At 36.5% G+C, this 17103-nt stretch overlaps 1 protein-coding gene across 11 annotated transcripts in view; it reads left to right on the forward strand.

Moving 5' to 3' along the window:
• The window catches only part of N4BP2 (NEDD4 binding protein 2), a 69502-nt gene extending 59563 nt beyond the window's left edge, over positions 1-9939 (forward strand). For 7 of the 11 annotated variants that reach the window (XM_055588338.1, XM_055588346.1, XM_055588337.1 and 4 more), the window contains 2 exons: positions 5004-5127; positions 6530-9939. In XM_055588338.1, the coding sequence (XP_055444313.1) occupies positions 5004-5127; positions 6530-6575 (170 nt within the window). In that variant the 3' untranslated portion in view covers positions 6576-9939. The remainder of the gene's footprint in view (positions 1-5003; positions 5128-6529) is intronic. The other 4 variants (XR_008717107.1, XR_008717106.1, XM_055588341.1 and 1 more) reach the window with 4 other exon arrangements.
• The last annotated feature ends 7164 nt before the right edge of the window (positions 9940-17103 follow it).

Here is a 17103-nt window from a genome sequence, read left to right on the forward strand (position 1 = left end):
TAGTTCCTCTTCACTTTCTGCCATAAGGGTGGTGTCATCTGCATATCTGAGGTTATTGATATTTCTCCCAGCAATCTTGATTCCAGCTTGTGCTTCTTCCAGCCCAGCGTTTCTCATGATGTACTCTGCATATAAGTTAAATAAACAGGGTGACAATATACAGCCTTGACGTACTTCTTTTCCTATTTGGAACCAGTCTGTTGTTCCATGTCCAGTTCTAACTGTTGCTTCCTGACCTGCATACAGGTTTCTCAAGAGGCAGGTCAAGTGGTCTGGTATTCCCATCTCTTTCAGAATTTTCCAGTTTATTCTGATCCACACAGTCAAAGGCTTTGGCATAGTCAGTAAAGCAGAGATAGATGTTTTTCTGGAACTCTCTTGCTTTTTTGATGATCCAGCAGATGTTGGCAATTTGATCTCTGGGTCCTCTGCCTTTTCTAAAACCAACTTGAACACCTGGAAGTTCATGGTTCATATATTGCTGAAGCCTGGCTTGGAGAATTTTGAGCATTACTTTACTAGCATGTGAGATGAGTGCAATTGTGTGGTAGTTTGAGCATTCTTTGGCATTGCCTTTCTTTGAGATTGAAATGAAAACTGACCTTTTCCAGTCTTGTGGCCACTGCTGAGTTTTCCAAATGTGCTGGCATATTGAGTGCAGCACTTTCCCAGCATCATCTTTCAGAATTTGAAACAGCTCAACTGGAATTCCATCACCTCCACTAGCTTTGTTCGTAGTGATGCTTCCTAAGGCCCACTTGACTTTACATTCCAGTATGTCTGGTCAGTGATCACACCATTGTAATTATCTGGGTTGTGAAAATCCTTTTTGTACAGTTCTTCTGTGTTATCTTGGTGGTCCCATAATGGTGTTTTAAAATTTATATTCCTTCTGTGTTTATTAGCAGACATTCTTTGATAGAGTAGAGGATTTACCTCCCCCACTTGTTTTTTAAATATAATTTTGAAAATCTTGGAGAAAATCTAGAAAACAGCAACGAAGATTAGAAGAGAAAATTTAAGAGCAGCTTAAATACATTATTTAATCTGGAGAAAAGAAAAATTCCTATATAGAAGTATTATAAGGGAATATTTTGTTTATAGAGGATGAATACATCATTTACTCAATAAAAACTTGATGATCTTTTATATTCTTGACATCAAACATAAAGCAGTGAAAAAGACATACAATTCCCATCTTTATGGAATTTGCCATCTAGCCTGGAAAATCCCATGGACAGAGGAGCCTGGTAGGCTGCAGTCCATGGGGTCGCTAAGAGTCGGAGACGACTGAGTGACTTCACTTTCACTTTTCACTTTCATGCACTGGAGAAGGAAATGGCAACCCACTCCAGTGTTCTTGCCTGGAGAATCCCAGGGATGGTGGAGCCTGATGGGTTGCCATCTATGGGGTCGCACAGAGTTGGACACGACTAAAGTGACTTAGCAGCAGCAGCAGCAGCAACAGAATAGATGATAGTGAATGACTAGTTACATAATTAGCACTGTGATAAGGTTGCCATGTTTCATTTAGCATAAATCCCCACATCCCTACATAGTTGTTTCTGCTCTGCGTCTTCATCCTTGTCTTGTGTTTTGCTTCTCTTCCATTTCTTTATGTTTAGTTACCGCTTGTTGACTTTCAGACTAAATTAGGCTGCCTATTAAAAACTTCTGCTAGTACTCGTGTGTATCACAGTATTTATAAAAAGCTTCTTATATAGGTGACTTTTTGCATGGGGGCTGTGCTGAGTCTTTATAGTGCATGCAAGCTTTCTCTAGTTGCGGCGAGTAGGGGCTACTCTTCATTGTGGTGTACAGGCTTCTCATTGTCCTCTTATTGAAGTGGCTTCTCTTCTCATGGGGCACAGGCTCTAGGTGTGCAGACTTTAGTAAGTTGTGATGCGCGGGCTTAGTTGCTCCATGGCATGTGGGATCTTTCTTGACTGGGAATCAAACCCATGTCCCCTGCACTGGCAGGTGGATTCCTAACCACTGAACCACTAGGGAAGTCCATATAATGATTATTAAATGTCCATCTTTTTGGCCAAAAATTGAGCCAAAGATAATTATTGAATCATTATTGTATATTCTGCTTTCCACTCAACACTTTAAAAACCTTTCGAGTAAGTGACTGAATAAAGAGTAGGTATTCCTTTCATTTTATAGATAAGGAAACTGATGACTTAGTAAGTTTAATAAAATGGAAAATAATAAGTGTTATTAAGGATACAGAGAATTGGAACCGTCATATATTGCTAGTGGGAATGTTAAATGGTGCAACCTGTGGAAAGGTTGACATTCCTTAAAAGGGTTAAGCATAGAGTTACCATATGACCCAGCAGTTCTGGTCCCAGGCTTGTACACAAGAGAATTGAAAACACAATTCATCCACACAGAAACTTATGTATGTTCATAATAGCCAAAAGGTGGAAACAACCCAGATGTCTATCCACTGGTGAATGGACAAAATGTGGTATATTGATACAGTGGAATATAATTAAGCCATAAAAAGGAATGAAATACTGACACCTTCTGCAGCACAGATGAACCTTGTAAGGATTATGCAGTGTGAAAGAAGCCAGATACAATGGGCCACATATTATATGATTTCCATTTATATAAATTGTCTAGAATAGGATCCATAGAAACAGAAAGTTCATTATTGTTTTCTGGGACTGGAAAGCCAGGGATGGACACTGACTGCTAACTGGCCCAGAATTTCTTTTTGAGATGATGGAATGTTCTGGAATTAGATCATGATGATGGTTGCACAACATTGTAATGTACTAAAACACACTGAATTGTACATTTTAAAATCATGAATTTTATTTCAGTAGAAAAAATTATGAGAATAAAAGAGTTAAATAACTTGTTTAAAGTGATACTTGGCCAGACCCAAGATACAAACTCTCTCTGGAAGCCAGAGCCCATCTGTGCACGCTGCCTGTGGTGACCTGTAATTATGGTTGGTCACCACCAGATGGTAGTATTTTTTGAACAGAAACGTGTCCAGAGGAACAATCTGTGACTCTGTCCCACATTGCTTGTAGTTGTAAAAGATGATGGTCAAAATTAGGGATGAATTATTTTAAAAAATCTGACCCTTTTGTGTCTTCTGATTGAAATATATATACCACAACTACCCATGAAGCTTTTTGCCCCCACATAACCAGAAGCAGATAAAGCCTTTAGATCTGACTACTGCTTTGTTCAGATTTGTAGGGAATAGAGGAACATGTTAGATGACACCATGGGGATACAAAGTCCAAACTGTAAATATTTAGGATAAATGATCTCATTTTTCCAACAAATTGAAAAACTCCATCACACGGGGAAGGAGAACCTTTTAAAAGTTAAGAGGTATATCAACCAAATACCCAGGGATCAAATCCTGGTCTCCTGCATTGCAGGCAGATTCTCTACCGTCTGAGCCACCAGGGATGCCCTATGAAATATATCAACCAAATACAATGTGTGGACTTTTCAACCCTGATTCAAACAAATCACAGTTTTTAAGACTATTGGGGGAAATTTTTAGCCATTTTTAGAAATGTTAAGGAACTATTTTTAACTTTGTAAGATATGATTGTGACATTGTGGTTATGTTTTTTTAGAGAGTCTTTATCTTTTAAAATACGTACTGAAATATTTATAGTTGAAATGATAAATCTGAGAAGTGCTTTAGATGAGTTTAAACAGGGATTATAAATACAAGAGCAACATGCCCACTTTAATTCCAGACTAAATATTGCCTTGGAGATATGAGACTTGAAAAACAATGTTTGTGGATCTGCTCGAGTCTTAGGGCTGGAGAAGGCAATGGCACCGCACTCCAGTACTCTTGCCTGGAAAATCCCATGGACAGAGGAGCCTGGTAGGCTGCAGTCCATGGGGTTGCTAAGAGTCCGACACAACTGAGCGACTTCACTTTCAGTTTTCACTTTCATGCATTGGAGAAGGAAATGGCAACCCACTCCAGTGTTCTTGCCTGGAGAATCCCAGGGACAGGGGAGCCTGGTGGGCTGCCATCTATGGTGTCGCACAGAGTCAGACACGACTGAAGTGACTTAACAGCAGCAGCAGCAGAGTCTTATGGCAACTTAATGAACAGAGTATGGAATGTTTATGGGTATATGTATTTTATGCTAAAGGTCATAACTTGTGCTATTTAAAACTGAGGAGCAAATACCTACTGAATTGTGAAATCAATTCATATTATAAACAGGTTTTTTGTTGTTGCTATTTTATTGTAGCTGTTACTTTCAGATTTATATACTTTATTTGCACAGGCTCATTTCCAAAGCAGGAGCTATGGTCTTTTAAGAGGCTCAGGTTCATTTGATATTTTAAAATCATCTATTTGGAAGACTTTCTTAAGTTAATAATTGATTATCTTTAACAATAACACTGCAGTCTATGCTATAATTAGTGGGTTTGCTAATGGCTCTTCCTGAGAGTGATAGCCTGTAAAGCAGTTGCCTCATACCCCATTTTACTGACAAGAAAATAGGCACAGATAGGCTAAGAAACTTGTCCATGGTCCCAATACACAGTCATTTAGTGGCAGAGCTGCTTATAATAAAGATCAAAGCTGTCTGGCTTCGGAGTATTTAGTAGAGTTGTTGTAAAGATTCTTAGTTAATAAATGTAAGTCACTTAAAGTGGTGCCTGACTCCATGTGTGTAATAATTGTTCAGTATCGTTAATATTATTGTTGTCATCATTATTTAAGAGAGAAATTCTAGTAGCACATGCATGTCTCTCTCCCGACAGGAGAAGTTCCACTCAAGTCTTTAGGTGGATCAATTGCTATGAAGCTTCTATACTTAAAAGTATAGAAGATAAAACATACATTTAAAAACATCAGTGTAGGACTTTTTGAAGTAATAAATCTTTAAATCCTCATGAAAACAATTTCATATGTGTTTGAGTAAAGGTTTGTTTTCTGTTGAGAATGTAAGATAAATAAATTTTAACTGTTCCAATTCCTGTTCTAACAGAATTTAAACAGAATGGTGGTAAGCCCTATCTCTCTGTGATAACGGGGAGAGGAAACCACAGCCAGGGAGGGGTTGCGCGCATCAAACCAGCCGTCATTAAATACCTCACAAGCCATAACTTTAGGTAAGTATAGATTTCTGTTATCGATAATGGCAGTTGCCCATATGCAGATAATAAACACTAATAGTATGCTCAGAACAATTTTTTAAGACAGTTTACTAAATTTAACCACCTGATTTTAGCCACAAATTCATGATTAAATTATGATATGTAACATCCTTTCTGGATTTATGATGTCTAGTAAACCAGAAATGAAAGAAAAATGGTTTGTTGTTGAAGTAATCATTTGAAAAAAACTTTTTCTATCATAGATTTAAAATTTAAAAGGAAATAAGTATATTCTTTTTTTTTTTTATGTTATTTAAGATAGTTAGATTATACATATCATCAGTTTAGTTCAGTTCAGTCACTTAGTCGTGTCCGACTCTTTGCAACCCCATGGACTGCAGCACGCCAGGCCTCCCTGTCCATCACCAACTCCCGGAGTTTACTCAAACTCATGTCCGTTGAGTCGGTGATGCCATCCAACCATCTCATCCTCTGTCGTCCTCTTTTCCTCACACCCTAAGGTTATTGTTTAATTCTTTTGAAAAGAAGTACATGTTTGTGGATTTTGGAAGAATTTGGAGCTCCTGCTAAAATGTGGTTATAATTTGTATGTATTTAAACTTTAGTGGAAATCTCTAGTCAGTTATGAATTTATACATCTTCATAAATTAAGTGCCACTATTAGTCTTAGCTGGCAAATATGAAATGTCCTTTTTCATTAAGTGATTATTATTCAGTAACAGCCAATGGCAAGACAAGTTCAAGAAGAAAGATTTGTTGATGGATAGATTCCCTGAGGAATCCCAGTGCCCTCCTTCCCTTCTAGTTTCAGTTATTACAGCCTGTTTTGTTTATGTCATGTAATAAAATGTTGGCTATGTTATAGAAAGATGTAGCATTAATTCTGAGCATGAAAACAGATGACATTTTAGGGTTACTTTTACAAAAGAAATAGGCTAGAACATTATCGTATTGGAATTAATCATCTGTTTTAGAGACTGGTGGTGTTTCTTTAAATTTCACACTGAGGGAGTTTCATGTTCTGGTAAATCAGACTTACCTATGGAAATTTCTTCTTGGTGCTGTTATAATGCAGAGAGAGAATGTAATTCAGACATCATCATATCCTTCATACAGCTTACTGTTATTCATTAACATCAAAATCAGGCTTGAGAATTTTAAAAAATCTTAAATTGTAATAACTGCTGTTAGGAGTAATCCCCAGCCTTAGTCATGTATTTATTTTGACAGTAGATTAAAAAGAACACAAGCATAGATATTAGTCCTTGATTTAACTTAAAGGAGAGTGCTTTGATAGTGAATATTATGTTTAGCATAGGCACTTAGAATTGGTTACAAGATATATTTCGTAATCAATTTGAAATTTTTATCTTTAACTCTTTTTTCATTTTTGCAGATTCGCTGAAATTAAACCAGGGTGCTTGAAAGTCATGCTAAAATAAAATAAACATCCTTGACTAAAAAGTGTGAAGGTTTGTAGCTTAAAATTAGTTTTATTTGCAGTGATTTAGTCAATTTTACGTAAATGTATGTTTTATTAGTAGTGATGTCCAGTTATAAACAGAAAAACATGATGTTTTTCAAAATTCAAGAGAAGTTTAATTTTTACTGAATCAAATGCTGAATATGTTATCTATTAAAGATAATTAAAGAGAATTTTTATTGATTACCAGATGTCTAAGAAAATTATCAGCTGTGGTTTTAAAGATTGAAATGCTCTGATACTGTCTCAGACAGAAAATGTTACCTTTATATTAATTGTTTGACGTTTCGTAAAGTCTTAAAGGCTTCTATGAGAGGTATTTAAAGTGCTTTGAGATCTAGTTGTAGTAGTACAGAAAGAAAGGAGATCTAACAGAAACCTTTGAGTGCTTTTGATTTCAAAACAATACAAAAAATCATTTTGCCATATTCTGCATGAAGGAAGACACTCTTGTCCTTCTTCTTTGTATATGGTTCTGATCGCTTACCTTTTGTTCCTTCTTTCTGGGTGTGTACATTTCCTAGAAGTTAAGTTGGGGTCTGAGATTATGGTGCAGTTTTATACCTTCCATAGGCAGACAAGTTTTCAAAGAAGGAGTGCCGCTGTCTTCTAGAACTGCTCCTAGTCTTATAGCACTGCCTGTGTAAATGATATTTATTGAAAACAGTACTAAAGAGCTATATTTTGTATTTGAGGCATGTAATTTCTAAACTAGAGAAGGTCAAAATCCTATTAACTTAAAACAGATATAGAAAACATTTTTGATATAATCATAAAAGAAATTCTTACAATTTAAAAGTTTTTTACCTTTATTATTAAAAAGAACCAACTTTCTGAAAGGAAACTCACTGACATCTTTTTTCTTGGTCAGCTTAAAAAGCCCTGTTAGTATACTTGTCAGTTATAACTTCCTTTACACAAGTTTAGTGTGATAAAGTATAATTTTCCAATATGAGACGCTGGCTTAAATAAATCTGACTTTGGATATTAAGGGTATTTTCAACATATGTGGTTTTAGCAAACAACTGTATTAATTTTTGATAAGCTTAAAAATTATTTGGACTAGAGGTGATAGGATTGCGCTATTACTGAAAGAATTTCCAGAAGAACAGACATTTTAATGAAAATAAAATTCAGAAACATGTTTTTATATATCATGAAAGCATGCTTGTAAAAGAAGAGCCATATCATTGAATTTATTTCCATAAAAATATATGTTTGTTACTTAGGAATAGTAACTGATGTTGAAGTATTATTCACATTGTTACATTTGTGGTAATTTGTTAAAAATGCCAACAGTTTGGCATGTTTTTTGTGAGGTCTAGAAGAGTTGTATACATTAAAAGTAAAACAATTCCTTTCAACAACTTTAATTATAAAACTACAACTGTTAGTTAATGAAATAAAACCTTTCTGTGTATAAATTGATATGATTTAAGAAATGTATATAACAGTACTAAAACCTAGAATTATTCAAGTGTGTGCAGCTGCATACTCATTTTCTGTGTTTTTATATTTCCTCATCCCAGTTTAAAAAAAGACATCGCTTTTGAGTGCTTCAACTAGACTTTACTTCAATATTAGTTATTATAATTATGATTAATGTGGGAGCAGTCAAAAAGAACAAGAGGTGAGGTATTTTGTGGGCAGAAATCAAATGAAAGAACTTATGTTTTGAACTGTACCAACTCTAATTTTATGCTTTATTTTGGTAAATCTAGGGCATTTCTTCTTAATCATCATTCGTAAATATATGGAGAAATATTGAGCATTATAAATGTTTTTGTAAAGTTGTTTAGTATCAAATTGGCTTCTATCCCACTATCTAGCATAGTTTAAGCAACATGTAATTATGAAAGAAAATTTTATAATGGCTCTTTTCTTGTTTTGCCTGTTTCTAAATCCTGTATGCCAAAGGTAAACAGAGTTTGAGGATTATCAAATTTTTCTCTTTTACTCATTTCTAAATCCTGTGTGTCAAAACTAAAGATAATGAGGGGCTTATCAGAGTTTTTGTGTATGTTTTGGTATATTTGTGCTAATATGTGACTTACTAGAATGGCTCTTTGCAAAGTTATTAATATTTAAGAAATACAACAGCTCTGTAATTTTGGAAGGTTTTAATAACGATTATATTCTTTCGATAGTCTCTTACCAGTATCTCCCAGGGGACGATGAGCACTAATGTGGAAACCACAGGGAAAGCAGGGTTGAACAGAGGGGACTCTTAACAGTATTTTCAGTCTGTTCATTCCTTCCTTAAACAGGAGAAATGGAAGTATTTTGTCTTACATTTATTGGCTGTTCACGTATCTCTATATTATTTCAAGTTGAGGTTTCTCCAGTGTATTAGTGTTTCAGTACTGCCTGAAATTCTAAGGCCTTTAAATGTGGGACATATTGTATGGTAGAAACTCCGACTTAACACTTTAAAGTGTCTTGTGTATTATAACACGTTTTGGAGAGAAAAGCTAAATAATTCTGTTGGATTGTTTCCAATCCTTTATTTTGTCCTTTTTAAATTCAAGTGTTTTGTATGCTTAGAAAAAAGACATATATAATAGCAAGATTGGTTATTTCTGAGCTGGAAATTGGAAACTTTGAAACTCAGGAAATTGCTCTGACAATGTTTTAACTGCTCTCAATTTAAGAAAATGACAAAATGTATAAAAAAGACACAAAAATAATGTGTGCTGTTTTTTCCAATTGCTTTTTCATTGTGCAATAGAGGTGAAGTTTGATAATTTTTCTGTGTTGTGGTTAAATATTGCTTATTTTTATTTACATGGTAAAGAAAACAGATTTAAATGTTTTGTGTGGCCAAAAAACCTTGTCATTTAAAAGGTAAAGTAAGTTTAGGTAGAATTTATGTAAATGGTGCTTATTTTTAAATGTAATTCAAGTTTACAGTGTTACTTAATGTCTCTTTGCAAAATTTATTAGAGAAATAAGGCTAGAATGGATCTACATCCCGGAGAGCTTTTTATAACTTCACATTATATGATGACATTGTTTTCCTTAAAGTTGAGCAAATGACTTTTATGGTCCAAATGATGAACCCATTTATTAACATATTATTGAGAATTAACCATGAGACTTCTCATTAAAATATAATATTGCAACTGTCAGTTGGAGAATATATTACAAGATTTTCAAACAGTCTATTAGAAACAAAATCCTTTTATTTGTACTATAAAGAAAATGTAATTTTGCTGTTAACTCTGTACTTTTTTATTGAAACTGTTTTATAACTTTGCTTTTAAAATTTCTTATGAAACCATTTGCAAATTACATACTTAATTTAATAAAATACGTTAACCACTGCTCAATGTGAGGACATCCTTCATTTGGTGTGGTGGGGTTAGTGGTTTAAATATTAAAGTACATTTTTATGCATAACTTAATATTTAATATTTCACATGGTCACAATCTCCACTTCCCTCCTCCTGCCCTCCATTCAAGCAGTTAGGCCTTTCTTCTTCCATTACTTCAGGGGAAGGATGTGATCAGCAGAAAGGAAAACCAAAGGAGTGTTCCTAACTTTCATTTGCAAAAGCATACACGCTTAGGGACCAGTAAAGACCAGCAGGACAGACAAAAGAATGAGACAGAGGACTTCCATCACTCCACTCCACCCCGTCCTCAACACAAAGAAGTTTCCTCCAGGATGACACCACACCACCCTTATGGTAGAAAGTGAAGAGGAACTAAAGAGCCTCTTGATGAAGGTGAAAGAGGAGAGTGAAAAAGCTGGCTTAAAACTCTGCATTCAAGAAACTAAGATCATGGCATCCTGTCCTATCACTTCATGGCAAATAGATGGGGAAACAGTGGTTGACTTTATTTTGGGGACTCCAAAATCACTGCATATGGTGACTGCAGCCATGAAATTCAAAAGGTGCTTGCTCCTCGGAAGAAAAGCTATGACCAAGCTAGACAGCATATTTAAAAGCAGAGACTTGACTTTGCCAACAAAGGTCCATCTAGTCAAAGCTATGGTTTTTCCAGTAGTCATGTATGGATGTGAGAGTTGGACTATAAAGAAAGCTGAGCACCGAAGAATTGATGCTTTTGAACTGTGTTGTTGGAGAAGCCTCTTGAGAGTCCCTTTGGACTGCAAGGAGATCCAACCAGTCCATCCTAAAGGAAATCAGTTCTGAGTATTCATTGGAAGGACTAATGCTGAAGCTGAAACTCCAGTACTTTGGCCACCTGATGTGAAGAACTGACTCATTGGAATAGACCCTGATGCTGGGAAAGGTTGAGGGCAGGAGGAGAAGGGGACGGCAGAGGATGAGATGGTTGGATGGCATCACTGACTTGATTGACATGAGTTTGAGCAAGCTCTGGGAGTTGGTGATGGACAGGGAGTCCTGGCATGCTGCAGTCCATGGGGTCATGAAGAGTTGGACACAACTGAACTGGTAATTTCAAGGGAAAAGTGTCAAGTTTTTTATTTTTATACCACAACTTTTATTCTAATTTAAACTATTTTGCTATTGCAAAAAAGGAATTCCCTGTAGCTCAAATGGTAAAGAATCTGCATGCAGTGCAGGATACCTGGGTTCGATCCCTGGTTTGGGAAGATTCTCTGGAGAAGGGAATGGCAGTCCACTCCAGTATTCTTGCCTGGAGAATCCCATGGACAGAGGAGCCTGGTGGGCTATGGTCTATGGGGTCACAAAGAGTTGGACACCACTGAGGAGGAAAAGTTACGACCAACCTAGATAGCATATTGAAAAGCAGAGACATTACTTTGCCAACAAAGGTCCATCTAGTCAATGGTATGGTTTTTCCAGTAGTCATGTATGGATGTGAGAGTTGGACTGTGAAGAAAGCTGAGGGCCGAAGAATTGATGCTTTTGAACTGTGGTGTTGGAGGAGACTCTTGAGAGTCCCTTGGACTGCAAGGAGATCCAACCAGTCCATTCTGAAGGAGATCAGCCCTGGGTGTTCCTTGGAAGGAATGATGCTAAAGCTGAAACTCCAGTACTTTGGCCACCTCATGTGAAAAGTTGACTCATTGGAAAAGACTCTGATGCTGGGAGGGATTGGGGGCAGGAGGAGAAGGGGAGGACAGAGGAAGAGATGGCTGGATGGCATTTTTGGTGATGCTAGATGGCATCACTGACTTGATGGACATGAGTTTGAGTGAACTTAGACTTAAAAAGTGACTTAAAAATATTTATTTTCAATGATGGACGTGAGTCTGAGTGAACTCCGGGAGATGGTGATGGACAGGGAGGCCTGGCGTGCTGCAATTCATGGGGTCGCAAAGAGTCGGACACGACTGAGCAACTGAACTGAACTGAACTGAACTGAGCAACTAACTACTACTACTGTAGCAAATAGGGGTCTGCTTTTGAACCAGGATTAGCTAGGTTTATGTTTTCATACCATTATGTCTTTTAACTGATGTCACAATTAAGAATTGTGTCTCTAAATAACTGTGTCTCTCAAGTAATACTTTAATTAATATTAAAGTCCTTTGAACTTTATTAAACTCCAAAATAGAATAATTTACACATTTAGCAAGGACTTAAAAATATTTATTCAATAAGTATTTATTGGATATTTGTTAATAGGAATACCAAGTGAGACAGAAAGAGCTTCTCTCTACAGGTATTTCATCAACTGTTTTGTGTGTGATAATTTATATGGTGGGACACTTTTCATATACATTATATTTTAAGACTCAAGGGAAATTTATTACATAGGTGTCCTACAAGAGCTTAGATAGACTTGCCTAGTTAGTGGCAGAGGTAAGACTTCAACCTGGATTCTCTGACTCCTAGTATAGAGCAACTGTATCTGTCTTAAGAGTAATTGCTGAAAAAGAGATAATACCCTGTTATGCCCAACTGAGAGAGATGTGGCTCCATAGTGTATGTCTGTGAAAGTCTGTCATTTCTAAATCTGCCTTCCTCCTTTATCTAGGAGGAGAAAGCTGCTATTATGGGTTTTTCCAATGGCAAAGATAAATTGATTTTTCTCTTCATTTAAAATTTCAGAAATATAAAGAGAGTCCAGGACTGATGGGCATCCTCTTTTCCATGAAGTTTTTGAGAATCTAGGATCCTTTTAGCTCATCACTGTAGCCAATCCAAGGAGGGCTCTCATTTTCCTAAAGCAGTATGGGTGGCTATAGCTCTAATCAGCGCATCTATATTCTCTTGGAGGAAAGACAAGAAGGGAGCAGTGGGCAAATGCCAGTGGTCTTTTGCATAAGAATTGTGGAAGCTGCCATAGAACACTTCCACTTACATCTTACTGGCCAGAACTCGGTTGCGTGGTCACATCTAGATGCAAGAGAGGCTGGGAAGTTGTCTTTATTTCATACTACCATGTGTTCTGATAAAATTTGGGCATTCTCTTGGAGGAAAAAAAATGTATTAAGGGAATAAAGCGTAGTCTCTGCCACATCATTTTTGATTATTGAATGCAAATATTTTCAACAAGTCTTTGTTGATTACTATGTGCTAGGAATAACAAAGGAACTCACAGTTGTATGTATTTTAACTTAAATATTCAAATAGTAACCAACATTGCTGATGGAATGGGTTTTCAGTTGATAACTGCTAATGCAATCACTTTTGATCTAATAACTCAATTGTGGCAACTAGATTAAGTATGTAAGTTATTTCTAGTGATACTGTTTAGTTAATATATTTGTATAGTGACATTTGTGTTTTCTTAAACATTCTTTACCAGTGAGCCACAAGGGAAGCCCAATGTTAGAGAAGAAACGGGTAAAACAGCCAAATTGTAGGCAAGGTTCTGTTAGACAATGAATCTTTCTAGTGGTTTGTTCTTTCTTAAGATAACTTTGGCTCTTCAGGATCTTTTGTGGTTCCATACAAATTTTAGGATTGTTCTGTTTCTATGAAAAATTCCACTGAAATTTTGATGGGGATTACATTGAATCTACATTGGTTCCTCTCTGTAGCTCAGATGGTAAAGAATCTGCCCGCAATGTGGAAGACCTGGATTCAATCTCTGGGTTGGGAAAATCCCCTGGAGAAGGGAATGGCAACCCGCTCTAGGATTCTTGCCTGGAGAATCCCGTGGACAGAGGAGCCTGGTGGGCTACAATCCATGGGATAGAAGAGAGTCGGACATGACTGAGTGACTGACACTTGCTTCCTTACATTGAATCTATAGATGATTTTAGATAGTATGGACATTTTAATGTTAACTCTTCTGATCCATGAGCATGAGATAATCTCTCCACTTACTTGTATCTTCAATTTCTTTCATCAGCCTCATACAGTTTTCATTGTACATACCTTTCACTTCCTTGATTAAATTTATTCCTAGCTATTTATTGTTTCTGATGCTATTGTAAATGGATTTTTGTTTGTTTGTTTTTGTGTTCTCTTTGGTTGCACTGGGTCTTCATTGCTCTGTACAGGCTTTCTCTAGTTGTGTGCGACAAGTGGGGGCCACGCTTCATTGTGGTGTGTGGTCTTCTCATTTTGGTGACCTCTCTCCTTGCAGAGCACAGGCTCTAGGCCCGTGGGCTTTAGTAGTTGTGGCTCATGGGCTCAGAAGCTGTGTGGCACAGAGCTTAGTTGCTTTGCAGCATGTGGAATCTTCCCAGACCAGGAATTGAACCCATGTCCCCTGCATTGGCAGGCAGATTCCTGTCTACTGTGCCACCAGAGAGGTCCGTAAATGGGGTTGTTTTATTTTTTGGTGAGATAGTTCATTGTTAGTATAGAGAAACACAGCTGCTTTTTGTATGTTGATATTATATCCTACAACTTTCCTGAATTTGTTTATTAGTTCTAACAGTTTTTGTTGGAGTCTTTAGAATTTTCTATATGTAAGATGATATCATCTACAAACAGACAATTTAACTTCTTTCTGATTTGGTTGCCTTTTATTTCTTTTTCTTGCATAATTGCTCTGGCTAAGACTTCAGTTACTATGTTGAGTAGGAGTGGTGAGAGTAGGCAGTGTTGTCTTATTTTTATTTTTTGCCACTTGTAGGATCTTAGGTCCCTGACTGCTGATGGAACTCCAGCCTTTGGCAGTGTGAGATTTTACCATCGAGCATGACATTAGCTGTTGGTTTGTCATATATGGCAAGAGTGATGACTAGTAGAGACAAGAGAGCAGAAACAGATCTGTGCAAACTATCTTTGTTGTAAAAAATTGATTAAAACATAATTGTAAAAATCATAAAAGACCATAAAACATGGTCCTGTGTTCATAAGGACCATATATGCAGAAATTTTAACAAAATGTTAGAAAAATAAATCCAGTGGTATATAAAAAGGTTAATATATCACAACTATAAGTGAATTTTTCAGGAATACAAGGATATAATTTACCACATTAACAGAAGGGGGAGAAAAAGAAAAAAATTTATGATTAATTTCCTTGATACAGAAATGAGATGTGATAAAATTCAATACTTATCATGGTAAAATACTTCAGATAATTAAGAATAGAGAATTACTTTAGTCTGATAAGGAGTATTATGTTAAAAGCACAAATATACTTAAATGTAAAATACTATAATTTTGCCTTCTGAGATTGGGAAACTGTATTTATATGAATTAAAATCAAACTGAATTCCTGTCTAACAATATACATATGTGGGCTCCAGAAGGATTAAGACAGTTGTGACAGTTGAAGCTATAAAATTGTGCATATCAATTTTAAGAATCCTGATTTATTATTTCTGAAAATGGGATGAGCCTTACCATAGACTTAATTTTTATAATTGCCATTGGCCATTGTTTTCTACAGTTAAGCATCTCTGAAATCAGTATGCATCTTCATATGGTGCATATGAGGTTTCATTAAATATCATAAATAGTTTAGAAAACATCTTTGTGACGTAGAGATGGGAAAGAATTTAAAGCCCCAGAAACAGAAGTTTTAAGGGAAAAATATAGGGCATTTGATAAAAAAATTAAAGTTTTCTGCCTAATGAAGAACATCATTCTCCAAGTGAGGCTTCAACAGTATGAGAGCCGAGAACTTCAGATGTTCAAGCTGGAGTTAGAAAAGGCAGAAGAGCCAGAGATCAAATTGGCAACATCTGTTGGATCACAGAAAAACAAGAGAATTCCAGAAAAACATCTACTTCTGCTTCATTGACTAGGCTAAAGCCTTTGTGTGGATCACAACAAACTGTAAAATTCTTAAAGAGATGGGAATACCAGACTACCTTACCTGCCTCCTGAGAAATCTGTATGCAGGTCAAAAAACAAAGTTAGATCCAGATATGGAACAACGGACTGGTTCCAAATTTGGAAAGGAGTACATCAAGGCTGTCTATTGTCACCCTGATTATTTAACTTATATGCAGAGTATATCATGTGAAGTGCTTGGCTGGATGAAGCACAAGCTGGAATCAAGATGGCCTGGAGAAAAATCAATAACCTCAGACACCACCCTTATGGCAGAAAGTGAAGAGAAACTAAAGAGACTTTTGATGAAGGTGAAAGAAAGTGAAAAAGCTGGCTTAAAATTTCAACATTCAAACAATGAAGATGATGGCATCCGATCCCATCACTTCATGGCAAATAGATGGGGAAACAATGGAAACAGTGAGAGACTTTATTTTCTTGGACTCCAAAATCATGGTAGATGGTGACTGCAGCTATGAAATTAAAAGATGCTTGCTCCTTGGAAGGAAAGCTATGACCAACCTAGATAGCATATAAAAAGCAGAGACATTACTTTCCCGACAAAGGAAAATATAGTCAAAGCTATTGTTTTTCCAGTAGTCATGTATGGATGTGAAAGTTGGACTATGAAGAAGGCTGAGTGCCTAAGAATTGATGCTTTGAACTGTGGCGTTGAAGAAGACTCTTGAGAGTCCCTTGGACTGCAAGATCAAGCCAGTCACTCCTAAAGGAAATCAGTCCTGAATATTCATTGGAAGGACTGATGCTGAAGCTGCAATACTTTGGCCACCTGATGCGAAGAGCTGACTCATTACAAAAGACCCTGCTGCTGGGAAAGATTGAAGGCAGGAGGAGAATGGGATGACAGAGGATGAGATGGTTGGATGGCATCACTAATGCAATGGACATGCGTTTGAGTAAGCTCTGGGAGTTGGTGATGGACAGAGAAGCCTGGCATGCTGCAGTGCCTGGAATCACAAAGAGTTGAACCTGACTAAACGACTAAACTGAACTGAAGAACATAATGAGTGACAATAGAAAATATTTGCAATGTCTGAGTGACAAGGAACTAGTTTCCAAATACAAGAGGAACTCTGGTGAAAATAAATCTAATAGAAAATGGTCAAAGAATATGGTAAGGTCATTTTACAGAAGTGTGAGACTCTAAAAGCCAATAAGACTCTAAAAGCCAATAAACAGATGCTCAAATTTATTTCTACTAAGAGAACTACAGTTAATACATTAAAAATGAGATAGTCTCTCATACTTACTCGTTTGGCAAAATGGAAACCTGGATAATGCTACATGTTACTCTCATGCACCACTGAAGAAAGAGCTGAAGAA

Source organism: Bubalus kerabau, chromosome 7 (assembly GCF_029407905.1).
Source record: "Bubalus kerabau isolate K-KA32 ecotype Philippines breed swamp buffalo chromosome 7, PCC_UOA_SB_1v2, whole genome shotgun sequence".
NCBI lineage: Eukaryota > Metazoa > Chordata > Mammalia > Artiodactyla > Bovidae > Bubalus > Bubalus kerabau.